General features: G+C 37.1%; 1 protein-coding gene across 1 annotated transcript; it reads left to right on the top strand.

The window, feature by feature from the left end:
• The first annotated feature begins 995 nt into the window (after window positions 1-995).
• Window positions 996-17297, top strand: LOC107740517 (A-kinase anchor protein 10, mitochondrial-like). Its single transcript, XM_016552964.1, has 13 exons — window positions 996-1220; window positions 2991-3038; window positions 3696-3881; window positions 6286-6865; window positions 10165-10288; window positions 10790-10926; window positions 11468-11612; window positions 11728-11898; window positions 12021-12130; window positions 14338-14420; window positions 14694-14746; window positions 14874-14969; window positions 16141-17297. Exons 1-12 carry the CDS (start codon window positions 1199-1201, stop codon window positions 14940-14942), a joined length of 1728 nt encoding a protein of 575 aa, XP_016408450.1. The 5' UTR covers window positions 996-1198; the 3' UTR covers window positions 14943-14969; window positions 16141-17297.
• The last annotated feature ends 1483 nt before the right edge of the window (window positions 17298-18780 follow it).

The following is an 18780-nucleotide window of genomic DNA, read 5'->3' as shown; positions in this document are numbered from 1 at the left end:
TGGAAATTTCCAGGATTTTTTTTTTTGTTATATTACAGGGATTTTGGGAAAGTTTCCGGAAATTTACCAGAAATGTTCCACCCCTTTGCAACCCTACTTTTGACATGTCTTTTTTGTTTTTCTCTGTTTGCGTCTGCACAACGCACAATTTTACGAACTATTTTGGCATTGTTCCAAGATTTTCATGCAATAAAAGATGTTCATGGTGAAGTGTTTTGTCTTTCATTCATTGGTGCTCTATCTAAAAGGTGGCAGCACAGACTTTGTCCCTGTACATTTAAGAAATAAAATAGCAATAAACTATGCCACAAGGTGTTAATATAGCAATGCATAATCTGAATGACCTAGAACATAGGGATATGATGAAAATGTAAAGGTACATTTGATAAGTTTACCAATCGACATTTTAATTCCATTTATGTGTTTTGATTTTGTGTAATTTGTTGTTATATAGCCTTGATGACAAATATTCCACACAGTGTTAATAAGGTCATGAAAATCATCAGCTAAATCAACTTATTTAAATACACCATACATACATACATACCATCATCATCATACATACTGCTTTAAAGATGAAATACTGTAAGGATGCCAGTCAGATGCTTATGTGAATAGGCAGAAAAAAATCCTTGAGACAAACCAGACTCATCTGTCAAAGCACACACAAGGCAATATAAAAGTACATATACCAAACATTTAAGAATAAAAAGAGAATAAATTATTTGAGAATGCTTTTACGCAATTATTAAGTTGTAAAAGACCATGATTCATTTGTAATGTCCATCCTACAATGACTGGAGTGATGCAGATACAGATGTCACCCTACAGGACCCCACTGCCACTGCTTGAGATGTCATGTCATTTGATTATACAGTATTATTATTCAAGAGGTATTATAAATAAGACATCTTATGTAGCATGTATAGGAATGAAGTCTTTTCATTTGTCAGGCCTTTTCCCATAATTCCAGCAGAAGCGCTGTGCTACAGACACTCCGGAAGTGAGGCGTTTATTGACAATATGGCGACCGGACCAGCTGAGAGGGGACCTGACATTTTTCGGTTTTGTCAGTGACCGCAGATGTGGATGATCAAAGCAAAATCTGTGCGCGATAGAGTGTTATGAATGAAGGGACTCGGGAGCTGTCGGGATGTTGTCTCTGAGCTGAGCGAGCGTTCACAGCTTCAGATTCATCATGTCGTTCTTCAGACGGAAAGGTAAGGAAGTGCTCCGCTCGATGATGATGGGGTCGCCGCCGGATAGTATGGGCTTTTCTGGACCGATGCTGAGCTCATGTCCACCACATGAATGTGACATTAAAACTCTTTTATTCTTTGTAATGGCCGTGAAATTCCTCTTATGCATTGCTGTCTTTTGCACACCGTCTACATCAACTCTAGAGAGATGGGATAATCCCGTTTCAAGTGCACGTTTTTGTTATTTTAGGTTACCAAATGTGACAACTTTGAGAATTTTTTGTTAATTATAGTTACATGTTATCGTTAAAATTCATGTTGCTAACTGAAAAAGTAAAAACCCCGTTGCGTCTTCGATGTTCGCTTAAACGGTCAAGTAACGTGCATGATGTAGTGTCAGTCGTCTGTCAGAAAATCCTCATGTTGGAATTCCATAATAGAATGAAACCAAAATGATTTTGAGAATCATAGAATCCTACTGAATGAACTCAAGGTGTATTCTTGTTTGATCCAATTAGAATTGCTTTGGAATTTTTTTTGACAAGGAGTGCATTTCATTGACATTGACATTCTTTGATCTGATGTTTTTTTTGTTTAGTTTTTTTGGAAATACTGTAACTGTTACATTGCAATGCATTTTGACACCAAGGGCCTTTTTGTCTAAGACAATATTTAAATGCCACCCTATTTTAAGCTGGAATGTACTTCTGTTGCAATACAATTTTTAGCATGTTTTAGCATTTTGAATAAGATTAAGTTAATATAACTGAATTGAAATAATTATAAGACTGCCATTGGAAGTTTGTTGAGGCCCCCAAGTTGGAAACCACTAATTTAAGCTAAATCTATCCAGCCGTCCATCCTTTTTTTAAACCTCTCTTCTACAGAATTCCCATAATCATAGAAAACCTGGAAATGACAGGGAATTTTAAGATTGTGATTAAAAAGTAATCGCATAGCTAGAAAAATTATGAGAATTCATTGATCAAAATGGGTGGGAACGCTACTGTCTTTAGTTGTTCATACTTAATAAACCATAATAATTAATCTGTAGTTTTGTATCTTTACTAAATAAAGTGACTGATCATTCCAAAATTCCCAGAATCCCTGCCCACATGACAAAGACCATACAGATGTATCCTGTGACTTCAGTCAGTGTGCATTAATCAATGTGGCTGCCCTAAGGGAAGTAAGGATGCCCTCTTAACCCGTGTCCTATTTAATAGGAGCATCACTTCTCTTTGTTCTCAGTCTTTGTAGTCTTTTTAATATACTCTCGGTTTTCTTCATCCATCAGAGATATGTGGGTTAATGTATGTTATGAGCACAGCAGAGGATTATGAAATATTTGAAATGATGTAATACATGCTGCTCATTGTATAGACAAATATCATCCCCACTTTTTGCTTGCACTCCTCCCAGTAATGATTGGGATGATGAAAATTCTTGTCGTTTTGTGCTCCATGATGTGAGTCTGTCTGTTTGCCAGTGGTGTTTATTTTTTTATTATTATTATTATTTTTTTTTTTTGTGGACAGACTCACGCAAGGCCTCACCCAATGCAAATAATCCAGAAAACGTAAAGTGGAAAGAGTCAGGAATGTGTATATAGTGTATAATGTGAATAGTGTATATTGGCTTGACCCTTTTGTTGCCTTTTTGTTTTATTGTTGGGTGTCAAAGAGAGACGGTGACTGTTCTTATGCAACGTTTGTGCTGAATAGTCAGGTGCATTAGGATAAGAGATGCTGTAAATTATAAATTATATTTCCTACGTTCTTTATCTCCTAGCTAAAGGAAAGGAACCTGAGAGACCAGCAGATGCCAAAGCCAGCAAAGGTGAGAGCCCTGTGCCACTTTACTCTGCTTATGTTGCTCTGTTATACTTTATTATGTACTCTGTTTACTGAATATTGAATGCACAACATTTATCAGTGTGTTTTGCATTTCCAGCCTCAATTGTTTTCATTAAGACTAGCATGTTTTTTTATCCTTTGCTTTTTGATTTGAGATTCAGGAAAGTCTCTGCAAAGTAATGATTTTGAATTACATTGTCCAAACTCATAAGACTGACTTTGGTTAATCTTCAAAACCCAAATGAAGATTTTTTTTAAAAATTAAACCTGAGCAGTTTCTGTCCCTCCTTTGAAACTCCAGGTAACCAAAAATCAGAAGATACAAAAAGGTAATAAAGGTGTCATTACATGGATTTTCAAAAGGGGGACAGAAACCTCAGTTTTCATTAAAATAATCTTGTTTAGAAGATTAATCAAAGTCTAATGGGTTTGGAACGACTTGTGATGATGACTAAATTTGAATTTTACAGTGAACTATCCCTTCAAATGAATAGCTAGCCAGTTGAGGACATGCTTAGGTTTATCAGCGTATGGTAAGCATTTCTTACCAAGCTTAGCAGTACAGGTTAGTAGATTGGAACTGGAGGAAAATGTAGAATTCTGTTGTGTGTTAATGTTCCTGCTCTGTGCTCCTCTCCAGCCCCAGTGTCGCCCCACTCCCCCTCTCTTAGCGGCAGTAATCATCATGCTATCCTGGATGCAGCAGGACCCAGCCATGTGGCCATCAATGCTATCTCAGCCAACATGGACTCCTTTGCCCGCGGCCGCACTGCTATTCTCAAAAAACAGCCTAGCCACATGGAGGCAGCACACTTTGGAGACTTAGGTACACCAGCTATGAATTCTACACACTGATTCAAAAAGTAGCGTTAACATGTCCAAAAGCTTTTATGACTTATGTGTTAAATGGCTTTTTTACCCATCATCTGTTAAAGACTTAGTTCTTAATGAGAGATTGAGCCTGAACTTTCATTATAAACTCTTTGATCTCAAAGCTGCTCTACTTTTTTTATTAAGGTGGGCTTGTTAGCAACATTTGATCTGTAACTTACTGTTTTGTGCTGAGCATTTTAAACTAAATGTGGTGTGTGTGTCCGCGGCCGAGGGAGAAGGAATTATCACATTAGAGGAGGGATTTTGTGAAGCTGTTACTGAAATGGCTTTTGCAGCGCACTGGCCTGCTGGATTTGTGTGAGAAGTGCCATAATCTCTTAACCTTTTCATAGCTCTGTGATTGTTGGAAACCTACACAAGCTCCTCCACTTTAACCTGCTTTTAAATAAGTGCTTTTAAATAAGTGATTGCCCTCACTGTTAAAATCTGTGAAGTTTACAGTAAAAAAATGGCAGCTGTGGTTGCCAGATTACCGTCTTGACAACCATTCTGAAAACACAGATGGTAAACAGAAAGCCACATGATGAATCATAGTTCATTCAAGTTGCTTTTCTACAAGCTGAGGTAAATACTCATATTTAGTATTTAAAAGGTGCACAGTGTTATGCACAAAAAACATTCATTTAATAACACAAGATGTAACCAATTCCTAATCTACTTAATTCTACATAAGTAACACTAAGAAGAAACATAGTTATTTCACTGACAAACAATCATATGTGAAGTGTCAGAGGTTTCTGGGAATGTTAATTTACAGTTTTTCACTGTAAATTATAAGAGGACTTGTTATTTTTCACTTGCAAAAACTGTCCATTTAACAGTATTTTACTGTAAAATTGCATGAAATGTCCCATTACATCTATTGCAGTTTTTTAAAACTTTAACTATTAAAATTGTAGTGATGATGATGTAATGAACTTTATTTATTTATTTATTATTATTATTATTATTATTATTATTAATTAATTAATTAATTTTTAAACTTGGCCATGCTTAGAAGGTTTGGTTGTCATACTTGGTGTAAAAGTCATATTCTCGTTATCATCTGCCCCAGGATAGAATGTCTTGTCTTTGTTTTTGTTTTTGTTTTGTCCTAACCCCGCCTTTTCATTTAAAAATATGTAACATTGAAATGTATGTGTTGACAAACCAGTGTTGCAAGGTAACTTTGAAAAAAAGATAATGCTTCTAACGTCACATCTTAACGTGTTGCCTCCTACACAAAGGAGGTTTGTATTTTTCCGTCTGAAGTACCCTCCTTTGCGTTTTCTGATACTGGACTCATAGAGTTCAGTTCACATCCCAGTAAACGTTTTAATCAGACCTTCTTCTGGTGTCCTGTGGTGTTGAAAGAGGAAGGTGTGGCCTTTCAAAGCATTCAATGGAGGTCACAGCTCTATTATAAAATTTGTTTTGTGTGGAACAAAGTCTGTGCCACTGGCTGCTGTATATTAGAAATAGATGGCTGGGTGTGATCTGGAGATGGCATGGGTTTGAATTACAGGCATTAAAGGTGCTCTAAATTCAGTGTTGTATAGCAATTACTAAGATGCATCAGTATTACTGTTGTTCATACTTCAGGGGATTTGAACAAACATCTAATCCAAACTATTAAACATTAAACATGCTGATTGGGAATACCAGAATATGGAGACTTGGGGTGGGCTCTTTTTAGACCAGTAAGCAACATCCTATAGCAGCCATCTAGAACACCCTAGCAACCATAAAACAATGCTCTGGTGTCATAGTGGTAAGTTTCGGACAGGCAAGCATCACATTATTTTTTTATTTTATTTTGTTAAGTCAAGTTTTGCGATGATTGATTGCTTTGTTTTGTTGTGTTTTGTGTTGTTTTTGGTTAATGTTTATTATGTTTTGTGTTTTTTGGTTATTTTATTTATTTTTATTGGATTTTGTGTTGTGTTGTGGAGTTTTGTTATTTTTATATAGTTTTTTTTTTCATTTTGTTTTGTGTTTGGTTTTATATTTTGTTTTTAAATTGTTTTAGCTGTGTTTATTTTAATTATTGGTTGTTATTTTTTATTGGGTTTTGTCTTTCTTGTTTTGTGTTGTTTTTGGTCATTTATTATGGGGTTTTGTTTTTTTACGTTTTGTGGTATTTTATTTATTGGCTATTATTTATATTGGGTTTTGTTTTGGTTTCCCCCCTTCTGTTTATATAAAAAGGGTGAAATTTAATCACTGTCAATACACAAACCAGACAACTGGTTGTTACCAGTCCAAATCTGAGATTGTTTGTTTTTAAGTATGTTGTCTCTGCATTAAGGAAATATGGATTGTAACACTGGGGTTTAAAAAGTGTCTTTGCTTTTCAGGTCGCTCCAGTGTCAACTACCAGGTTCAAGAGACTCGCTCTCGGCTTTCTAAAACTGTAGACCAGATCTTGCGGGATAATCTGGCCTTGCCCTACTTCATACAGTTAATGGAGACCCGCTCAGCTGAGCACCTGGTCCGCTTCTGGCTTGAGGCTGAGAGCTTCCGATCCACCAGCTGGTCTAGGGTCAGAGCACACAGCCTCAACTCAGTCAAACACAGCACCTTGGCTGAGCCTGCGGCTGGCCTGGAATCCCCCGACTCACCAGACTCTCCAAACGACCCCAGCAGACCCTCAGCTCTGGATGAGGGAGACGAAGAGGACACTTTCTCCTCCCGGACGTCCTCCAGACCTCACACCCCCAGCCCCCAAGACACTAACTCTCATACCAGGGCTCTGATTGGCCACCGGAACTCTGTTAGCTCAGAGGGGGCGGCCCGGCCTGGGACTCCCCACCTGCAGCCCACCCTAAGGTCAGAAACGCCCACCAGACAGCCCTCCTCCAGGACAGGCACTCCAGTTAAAGGCCAGTCTACTAGTGGCCTCTCTGAGAAACTTATGAAAAGTGAGTACCAGTTATGGTAACCTTATTGTTGAAAGTATTTTACTTGTTTGATTTGACTTTATTCCTGCAATCAGTCCTCCTAACTGGTATTTTTGAACAAGTGCTTGCTGAGGTCTTCTCCGTGTTGTAGTTATGTATTGCCTTCCACATATATTTGGTCCACCTTGGGTAATTTAGGGTTAAAGGAGGATACTCAGTTAAATGCTACTTTTGTAGCATGTTCTGTGGTGTGCTGTTGATTTCCACGGTAAAAAAAAGAAAACATGTTTACTGTATTGCATTTACAATGTAAAACTGTAATTTAAAGCTTGAATTTTTGTTAAGGCACTTTTAAATGTTTATTACTGGATTTGCAAATTTGTCTAAAAGGCCTTAAAGTGGGCCTGCTTATTAAGTTGATGAATCTCTGGTTATGTGTTATCGTCATAATTCCTTTGCTTTCCAGGTAGTTATGTCACATCCCTTCCTGGTATCCTGACATGGACACTAAGCAAAGCTTAGTGTGAAACTTGTTAAAAGATAAAGCTTTGTCCAGGCCAGGTTAGGTGATTTTATCACACTAGATTCCTGTTAACGTGTGATGTTTAGCCTTGATTTTGTCCTTTAGAAACAGTACAGGCATGTCTGATATATCATGTCCTCTATTTTTACACTTGGATTAACAGCACACACTTACTTTTCCTTACAGAATTTTTGTGTTGTGCATCCTTGATGGCATGTCTTGAATATTTATTTTGATGGTGCATACTTGCCTGCTAGGCTTTCTTTTCAAGCACGTAATGATACATACATTTGCTGTTAGTTTTTACAGGGTGATGGGCTGTATATAAATAGAAAAATTAAATTAGTAGTTGTTCTAAATGTCCTTTTGGCTGAATTAAAAAAAAAACTACTTTAATACTGCAGGGTATGCAGTATTCCTTAGTAATTTCACTAAAACTGTACCTTAAACTTGAGTTTTTAACAAGCATTCCTTAATATCCGTAGGGAATATTCTGTACTTAAGTTTTTCATGGTTGGTGGCCTTTTACCAATACAACATATTCCTTTTGTATCAGACGATGACTTTTAATATGCACGCGGCATTGGTTTTATAGAGCAGGTTTGGTAAATGACCCCATTTAGCATCTTGGCAGTGGACTGCAATGAACAGAAGTCAGGAGCTGAGTATTCATTAATGGCTAATACAAAGAAGCTCCAGGCTGTAAAAGCAGTGAATGGAAAAAGTCAGTTGAGCCGAAAGACATCAAATCAGCTTAGAAGGGGAGTCAGATCCTATCAGCCCGTGGCTTCTGCTGCAAGAGCCTTCAGTGTCTTAAAAGGAAACAAGTCTTTGTCCTCTTCATTGCATTTTATAAGGCTGTCTCTGGATTTTCTGAGCATCTCAAATGGATTTTATGAAAAGCACTTCAACATTTAAATATGCTCTGATGAGATTCCTCATCTCACAGATACCCATTAAACTCAAGCACTTTCAACATGGCCTTTAAACACAGAGGCTTACTACTCATGGCTGATCGTCAACCATGATCCAAATAAATCATTTAACAAGGTGTAGACGTAAGATTTGTCCCTGGGCCTTTGCTCTAACTGTACTAGTCATTTGTTTGATTAATAGTGACACTTAAGCGCACATGAGGCTTTGATGAATAGCCATGGCTGAAATGTGAATTACACTTCTGTAAGTCTGTTGAATATGATAAAGGCGTTTGCTGTGGATCGAGTGTGATTTGTCCTTCATCTTTATCCTCTGTATTTTCAATTTCCATGTTGTCGATAGAGTCAGCAAAGTCAATTTTGAGAAAAATCAAGTTGAAGTTTTCTGAAGGTTCCAAAGCAAAATCACCTGCAACGTTGCATCTTTTCCTCCACTTCTTTTCTTAATAATAATTTGTATATTAATAACAATATAGCTATTTTTCATTTTATCTTTGTTATTATAAATAATAACAGATGCAAAAAAAAAACAGAACAAATATAAGAAAAAACAAACAGTGCATTACCTTTTTCATTTTACATCTAAACAAAAAGCATTCAAGAAAAACAAAATAATCAAATGTTTAGTGTTCATTACAAATAAATTGATTATTGAAACTACAAAAGCAGTTCAATCAATAGCAGCAAGTGATTCCCTCTTTTCTTTTATTGTTAGATTAACATTAATGAGGCTGCCTATATTAAGACCCACTGTAATGCACGGATCTAATATAATGTTACACATCAGATGTTTTTCCTCAACAGTTCCCCGAACGTTCACTCAAGACATAACAGATTATGTTTGCGTGAATACTTAAATACTGTAATTCTGTGTATATTTATTGGGATCGTGCGCAGTCGGAAGCACCTTTATGCGTGCTCTTAGGATGACAGTGCGAGAAACGAATGGAGAAAAGGTACTCCTCTCAGAAAACGTACAAATAAAGGTAATTAAACATCTAAAATTATTATTCGGAGCTTTGGGATCGCTAGACGAGGGCTTAATGAACTCATTTTTGTGAAAACCTCAAAATCAACGAAAATTTAAATTTTTCACTTTTTTTGTCTGTAGCTCAAAATTAGCCCGTGCGCATTCCGACTCATTTTGCCAGCATGGGTCACATTTACTACATGGTGCAAGCTGATTGGCCTCTGCTGATTCTGCAGGCAATTAGATTGCTTGTTTAAAGTTTAAATAATCTGGTTCATTGTTCACTGTAAACTGGTCCTGCAGCGCAAGTTCCTCTGAAACCCTCTACCTCCCCCAGCTCCACCTGTCTAGATCTGTTACAGGATTTATATATACGCCTATTCAGGCAGCAGCAGTGTGTCTTACATGCTTACAGTAGCGTGTCTGTGCATAAATTGGCAGTAGCAGGTCCATACTTGCTCTGCAGCATCGTGTGTAGCAGATCTAGTCTGCAAAGATCAAATACATTAACAGTCATATACAATAACATGCTATTCAGAGAGTTGCCATGATTGAAATATATTTTGTTCCATTCCATTTGTTCTCCTAGCTGTTTTTGAACACAGAAATTAAATTTGCAAGGTGTAGAGTTGGGGCTGTTTCTCATAGTAGAGATGGGGCTTTAAAAGCTTTAATTGCTTCTTGTGAAATGTATTTACAGGTCAGGGGCATGAATTGTTATTTTGCATAATTTGTATGTTAATGTATTAAGTTTTTATCTTGGTGTTGTTTTTTTAATTAGTCATACAAAATTTACATAATAAATTGACTGGTCTAATCTTAGCTCTCTATTTATTTAAAATGTATTTGTTTATATAGCCTCTTTTCTTTCTGAAATTACATGGAAATGTCTGGCATCTGTTTTACAGGCACTTTAGTGAGTTCTTGCGGAGCCATTATTTCTGTAAGTACCAGATCGAGGTGCTGACCAGTGGTTCTGTGTTCCTTGCGGACATTCTGTTTTGCGAGTCAGCCCTCTTCTACTTCTCTGAGGTGAGGAAACTCTGTATGATGGACTTAAGCTTCTGAACATGTTTAAAAGAAAATTACAGGGTTAATAAAATTTTAAATATAGCTGTACAGTAGATTTACAGCTTATCTAGTATTTACCCCAAATTTTCCTGTAGATAATCTTACTTGTATGCAATTTAAATAATACATGTATAGATGTGGAATTATATATAATGTTATTTACTTATTAAATGTGCTTTAAAATTGGATTTAAGTGTTTTATGAGTCCAGATAATATGTATCCGGTTAGAACACACTTTTAAGTTGAATTTATGTTGAATTTATGCATAGAGCTGTATAAGCCCATGAATTATGCTGATCTGGACAGCCAGTTTTTAAATGGCAGAATGCACCAAAAGTGCAAGTGTGCGTATAAATTGATGGATTTCTGATCCAAGCACATTTGAAGTGCCAAGGGATTATAAAGTAGGATTGAAACCTAATTCAAAGTGTGTGTTTGTGTGTGTGTGTGTGTCAATATAGTACATGGAGAAGGAGGATGCAATGAATGTACTGCAGTTCTGGCTGGCTGCAGAAAACTTTCAAGATCATTTGGCTTCCAAAAAAGGCCAGTACGATGGACAGGAAGCCCAGAATGATGCCATGATTCTCTATGACAAGTATGTCCTATTTGAAGTTCAGTATAATCTCTGTTTTGGCAGAGTATTGTTAGGCTTAAATAAAAAATCTAATTAGTCTCAATGTCTAAAACATAGCCTAAAATTACACTATTCCTTCTGTTCTGTTGCATGCTGTCTAGCTGTGTTTTTTTTTTTAATTCAACAACATGAACTACACTACCATTCAAATGGGTTTGGTCTCTTATGCTCAGCAAGGATGCATTTATGTGATCAAAAACAGTAATATTGTGAAATATTATTATGATATGAAACAACTGTTTTCTATATTTCTATAGTTTGATATGTGTTTAAAGGGGTGGTTCACTGTTTTTTTTCTAGGCTTGATTGTGTTTATAGGGTGCAGTCTAACATGTGTTACAGAGCTTCCATATGACTGACTAGTCATTCAGACAACTCGCATGCCTGTCGATTTTGACACTATGCAATTATGCACATGCCTCTCCAGTGTTTAAGATGTGGCAACAGCATAACCAGTACTTTTGGCAGACAGAAGACGTGACAGTTCATATGATCTGCTTAGGTATTTTTCACTCCAAGCCACAAATCCGTTGGGTTTTGGTGACTCTGTACGGATGGAGATTGAATCCAATATCTGTAGAGAAGGCGGACCTCTCCCAGACTGCTTCAACACTCCAATAAGACAGGCCTGGACCACCATGGAGAAGGTGGGTTATGTCGCTGCAACACTTTTATATAAAAATGTGCAAACAATTATGAAGGTGGAAGCTTGGTATTAGGAAAGAAAATCCTGTTGAAGTTTACTTGTTTTCTCAACCTCAGGTATACATGCCAGGCTTTCTGTCAAGCAACCTTTACTACAAGTATTTGAGTGACCTTATCAACTCCGTACGGGTGGACGAGTTTACTGGAGGAAATGCCAACACTCCGAACCAGGGCTGGACCCCAGAAGGCGACCGCAACTCTAGCGTCATGGAAGGGTCACAAGCCCAGGTGATTGATCACTAGTTTGATGGTCTCCCAAAAAGCCACATTGCTCTTGTTTTTCATAATAATTCAAGAACTCTTCAAGAATATGGTTGAAAGTATGGGTAACTTTGTCCTGATGTTCTCAGCAAGGATCTAAAAAAGCGGCAGTCAAGATCCTGAAGAACTTTGATGAGGCGATAACGGTGGACATCGCCAGTCTGGACCCTGAGTCTCTCTATCAGAGACCATATGCTGGGTGAGTCAGGGTTTGAAACCTTCGTACTACACTTCCTTCCCATCATGGGACCTCAGATTGAAATACCATAAACATCTTTAAGGTTAGACAAAAGGGATGGTCCAAGACCATCATTACATCAAACATTCGTTGATCATGGATATGTTTTTATGCCTTGCAAAGTTGAATAGTGTTGTCACGATTCCAAAATTTTTACTTCGATACGATACTTGACTAAAATATCTCAATACTGCTACTGAAACGATACCAAGACAAAACATACAGTAATACAACAGGAAAAGTAATTGAATAATAGATGATCCAAATGAAGCTTATAGTTATTTTATCATTTAATGGAAAAAAAATGAAATCTTTCACATGACCAGTGTGTGCCTGCCCTTCTTTATGAGCATTTCATCCCCCTTAAAAAAATGGCAGTGCCACTTCTATGGTGAGCAACTACCAAGCCTACTGGTATCTGGTATGTATAAATCTTTGCAACATTGGTAAGTTAGTTAAAAGGATAAAGCCATTCATTTCAGAAAATGAATAAAGTAATCAAAATGTAAAAATAAAGCACTGCATAGTCTTAACTGTATAAATTAAATATACATTGATCCTTATTAAAGCTACCGAAGTTAGTCAAGATCAGTGAGTGATTTTTCTTTTTCTTTTGTTGTTTGATTACATATGAAACTCATGTTGTTTGAAACAGACTGCACGGATCCAATTTATTGATACACATGCGTTTTCTTTCTCATCTGTTTATGTTCACTTAAGTCATAAGACAAGATGGGCAATAACTTGAGCAAAAATTTGTGAAGGCGATCTGAATTTGCGATCGCATGCTGTCTGTAAGAGAGGTAGCTTTCTGTGCACGTGCTTCGGGTGTGTGAAAACGCCTGAGTACTGCACGAGTTCTTTTTCAAGGTTTATTGCACTTAATGTGCATGCAGTGAGCTGAAGCAGAGCTGCACACACATACTGCGCTGCTGCAGCACATGGATGCAACTTAGGAAATATGGCTCTTATTAAAACGCATTCATAAAGTACCAGTACTAGTAAAATGCAGAATCGTACCGTTTTTAAAAGCAGGGTATTCTGATACCTTTTTAGTACCGGTATATCGTGCACAGTGTTGGGCAAGTTACTCTGAAAATGTAATCAAATTACTGATTACTGATTACTCCTTTTAAAAGTAATCACGTTACTGTTCTGATTACTTTATTTCAAAAGTAATTAGTAATTAGTTACATTACTAGTTACGTTACTTTTTTTCTCCATGAAATTTATGAAATCCCAGCATACACGCTCCCAAAAAATATTTGTTATTAAAGCATCAACATTCAATCTCACAAATCTCCGTTATAACACAATAAATATATGCATAATGAATCTTTCATAATGTCTACAATTCGTATGTTACAATGAGAGGATTCGTGAGCACGCAAATTTCAGCACTGCATTACTCAACACTGCAAACACTTGTTATAGCCTAAATAGAAACTCTGCATACGCTTGCACCTGTTAATCGTTTATATTTATATTAGTTTGTGTTGCTTTTGTGCAATAGATGAATAACAATTTATTTATTTAGATATTTTATGTTTAGATATTTTTTGCGGGAGTCCCGTGAATCATTTTATTCTCCCGCATCCCGCACACACACGAGCGTCTACCCGCCCGCACCAGCACTCGCTCATCTTGTCCCGTGCCGCACTCTGTTGCGTCAGGCCTCGCGGGAGAGCAGATCTCTAATCCACTGGCATTTGACTCGACAGTGCGTATGCAACATCCTTTTTACAATCTCTAGATTATAAAACACTGCATTCTGTCAGCAATGTAACGTGGCAGTAACGTATAGAGACCTCGGCTTGTAACTATACTCTAATTACTATTTTGAAAATTATAACGCGTTAAATTACTCCGTTACTAAAAAAGTAATCAAATGACAGTAACGCGTTACTAAGTAATGCGTTACTGCCCAACACTGATCGTGCAACACTAAAGTTGAACATTTTATACATCAAAGTAATATTTTCTCACTGGCTGACATAGTTGAAAAAGCACTTTTTTTCTGGCATATAAAAAATGAGCTAGAAATATAATGTACCATTTTTTGTGATCCGCCTGGGCCAACAGAAAAAGATTCTTATTTTTGAAACCTGGTGTTATGCACAAAATACTGGATTCAGATCCAAATTCAGCTTTTCTTGCTTTCATCTCAGAAGAATGACCTTTGGGAAGGTGAATGAGCTGGGCCAGTTCATCAGAGAGGCCGAGCCAGAGCCAGATGTGAAGAAATCCAAGGGTAAGACACACACACACACACACACTCTTGCTCTTGAAGACTTTTTTTCTCTTCTCTCTCACACTGACATGCACTTGCACATGTTTTGTATTGTGTGAGTTTGCTCTTACTTATGACTTCTGCTGAAGTGCTCTTGATGTCTTCAGTTTGAGAGCAGAGAGTGTTGCCATGGCGATAACTAGCCGGTGATGTGGTGAAGAGCAGTGAAAAGCAAAATTCACTGCTCTGTCCAGCTCACTCACTCTCTTTCTTTCTTTATTTCCTTTCTATCAGGTTCCATGTTTTCTCAAGCAATGAAGAAATGGGTGCAAGGAAACTCAGATGAGGTGTGCACCTGCTTATTTCATTCAAATTACGTGTGGCATCTTCTCTAATGTCTTTTTATTGAATGGAAATGGATTTAAGCTTGTTATAGTTCATGATATGTACTATCTTTGTTTTTTGGTGTGTTAGGCACAAGAAGAGATGGCATGGAAGATCGCAAAGATGATCGTCAATGACGTCATGCAGCAGGGACACTAGGGAAGCCCTGAAGTGAAGTCAACAAAAGTACATATTATTTTGTCTTTGCATTCCTAAAGATTTGTTTCTTGAACTTCAATTTGAAAAATGAAAATTCTGTAATTTATTCAAGTCGTTCCAAACCCAGACTTACTTTCTTCTATGGAAAACAAAGGCAATTCCTCCGAATTTTTATGCTTCTCTTTTCTTTATAGTGATGCGCCAAAATGAATGTTTTACCAAAACCAAAATTAAAGTTTTAATTTGGCCAAAAAACAAAAATACATTTCCAGTTATTAATTTCTGTTATATTTGGCTGAGCGCATAATTCAGCTTGGTATGCTGTTCGGGGTGTTGTGTTCTCAGGTAACAAATTAAATCAGTTTAGTAAAGCTCTTTCACAATGAGTCACCTCTCAATATTTCAGCAGATCCATATGTCCACAATGCTGACATGTCTACCTCTTATAGCTTATCCACATTTTGTGCATGAAATAGACAGTCAAAATGCATCATCACCAGGGAAGTGCTAATTGAATGTCACTGTTTTGATCAATGCTTTTGGTGCTCCAAAGCACTTATGGCCAAAACAGAGTATTTGTTTCATTTATTTATTTATTTATTTTTTGACAGGTGAGATGTTAAAATGGTTTAATCTCAAATCACTATTTCATGTCCACGTAATTATTGAAGTGGACATGAAAAGCTGTGTAAGAAGTGGTTTGACTGTACAAGACATTATCCCTTAGATTTTTGTCATGTTTGAACTTATTTTAGCCATGTAATACATGGGATAATGTACATTGTGTCAGTTGTTATCACCTGGCCAGGTTTATTTTGCTATAACCAGTTGTTAGTACATTATCCCTTACTTCATTTACTGTGTGGATGCCTCCGCAAGCCACAATAAGGCAAGTTTAAATATGCCGAAATTGACATTTTTCCTTGTATGAAAAAGTGCAGCCTTATCATTCTGCTGAACATCTCCATTTAGGTTCCTTAGAAGAAAGTTATGCAGGTTTGGAACAAGGTGGAGTGAGACAATTATGCCAGAATTTTCATTACTGGGTCAACTAACCCTGTGGTCATTGTCTGGCGGTACTGGGATTAGTAGCCAATTTAAGCTTATTTTAGAATGACAGGACTACTTCTGTAAATGCAGTGGCTGGTTATTTTTCAGTTATAGATTTCTATAAGGTGACCTGCTCTGTTTTCATCAGCTCTGACCCTCTCGTTCAGTGTGGAAGCAGCTCCTACCCTCCCTCCTGTCGCACCCTCTGCATAATGACTGGAGAAGCAAACGACCAGAAGACGAGCACATTAACATATCAGTGAGGACCTGAAAGAGGCATTCCATGACTTCCTGCATGTGTTTGTGTGTGAGAGTGTGAGTGTTTAGATATGCACACTAATAGCCAAAATAAGTTTTCTGTATGATCCACCCCATCATTTCTAGCACTTGTTTATTGTTTGAAGAGGAGTGTAATGAGTTCAGCTACAGAAATGAATAAACCTGTAAACAAACAAGCGAGAGCTGTCGCACAGCAGACCAACAGAACAAAATCTCAACATTCAGAACAAGACTTTCAAGATTTTCAAACTGTACCTGTCGCTGTTGCAGTTTAGCTGTTACCATGTCGACCAACAGGAAGTGCACAAGAATCTGAACAGGAACTACAATGTGGCTGTGACTTAAATATTTCCTTCCTTATCTTAGTTCTTATCTCAGACTTCTCTTTTATCTTTCTTTTTTGTTCACTTTTTAAAAGAATGGCTATGAAGTGCTTAGGCCTGTTTTAGTAAAAACAAACAGAAAAACTAAAATGCATAAATATCCAAGGTGGCTACGTACAGTTTTATTTACAGATTTACGGTATGCCATAGTTGACATACGTCAGCCAGTGTCTGAGACTGTTCAGTCCCTCTCTCATGGACCTGAAGTGACTGAACTAATGAACTTGGGCCTGGAAAATGTTCCCTGACTCCCTCTAGAACCCTGTCCAGATCTGATTCTAGACTTCGAGATATACAAACTGAACTTCTAGGGCAATGTTTATCCCTGTTCTGTATAAATGTGGATTCCTGGTTTACTGCCATATATTAATGTTAGTTCTTTTTATGGTGATTGTCTTTTTTTTTCTTTTTTTTTTTTTAATGATATGTCAAACTCTGTCTAAGCAAATCTCAATGATGACTGTTCCCCTTGAAACGTGTAATTGGACATGAAGTTATTGCTTTGGACCTCATTGAGATGTGGACGAGAAACAGGAAAAAGACTTTTGGTACTATGTACCACTAATATGTTTTCTGACGTATATGTGTGCTTAATCTATAATATATTTAAATGTGTTTGATTTAAATACATATATTGTTGAAACGCCTCTTGATGCAGTGTTTGTCTTTTGTTTTTGTTTATGGGTTCGATTGAACAAGCGTTTTACAGATACCTGTGTAGGCAGGACTTATTGATTTGCACTTTGAAATTGGATTTGTGCCAATATATAAACAAAATGAATAGAAATGAATGAAGAAAATAAGAAACCTATAAAAAAAAGCCAAAATGTTCTTCAAAGAAAAAGCATTAAAAAATGCACTTTTCCTTTTCGCTGAGCAGAAAAGTTGTCTTACAGATACAGGTTCTCATTGGCTAGTGAGTTTTGGAGTGACATTACTTATTAGTTTGTAGTGTGCCTGTTTTTTTAAAGTTATGATTTTCCCATTCAGTTTCCCTTTGTTTTAAATTTTTTTTTTTCAGTCTTTCACTTTTAAGCATTTTTCAGGATTTTAAAGCATTTTACATTCTTGCAAAAGAAAGCTGAGCATAACTAGAAATAAGTAAAAAAATAAAAAAAAATATATAAATATATATATATATATATATATATATATACTGTAGAGGTTTCCATGATGGTTGTGCTCTATTTGATGCTCAATATTTGTTAATTTGTTGTTTCTATTCTCATAGTGCACACATATTACAAGTGAAAAGTGCACGGCGCGGTAAATCACCACCAGAGGGCAGCGTAAGACACTTTTACACTTTTTGAAAATAGGCCTCCGTCAGAATCTTAATACGAGATCAAACGTAAAATAAAGTAAAAGTAAATAATACCTGATTTATTGTTGTTTACGTTTTTTATTCATTTGGGTTGTTGAATTATACTTGTTCATCTCATATTTAATAATGTGCTTTTATCAGTGCGAGGATGTTAAGGTTAGGCAAGGTAACGAAACTCGGGGCGTGAAATTATAATGATGGCATGAGTTTATTACACGTTTGAGGGTTTGAAAAAAAAAAGTGTGTGATTCAGATTTTCATGAATCAAAAACAAGTTTGAACACCTTCGCAGTGGCGGTGACGCCCACATCCATGTGACTGTGGGAAGCGTGCAGCGCAGTAAGTTTGTGCTCTCACTCCTGCAGCGCGCGAGCCGAGGAAGATGATGATGATGATGATGATGGTGGTGGTATGTGGGCTGTGAGAAGCGCAAACAGAGCGGATTCAGATCTTACTACATTGTGAGCACCTGCTGGTGGCAGTTCTGAGTGCTTGAGCTCTGGGTGTGACGGTTGTCTTTTGTCCCGCACCTGCTTCCTCTCAGATGAACTGGAATATCTTTTCTATTGAACTGGATCGTGCTGGAATTACATTTAATTGATAAAGTTACGCGTGCTTCTGCTCACTAGTTCACTGGTGCGTCTGTCTTAACGCATCTTTAACTCATGTGTTTATGTGATTATTGGTGCTCATCTAATGTCACACAGTGAGTGAGCGTGCTCCAGATGCACGCGCTGTTTGATCGGAATTGGAAAGGGCTGGGAATCGATCTGTCTCCAGTCTCGTTGCCCCACGTTACCGT

This window comes from Sinocyclocheilus rhinocerous, unplaced genomic scaffold, assembly GCF_001515625.1.
Source record: "Sinocyclocheilus rhinocerous isolate Xijiao unplaced genomic scaffold, SAMN03320098_v1.1 scaffold6034, whole genome shotgun sequence".
Classification (NCBI taxonomy): Eukaryota; Metazoa; Chordata; class Actinopteri; order Cypriniformes; family Cyprinidae; genus Sinocyclocheilus; species Sinocyclocheilus rhinocerous.
This window is presented reverse-complemented; position numbering and strand designations above follow the sequence as displayed.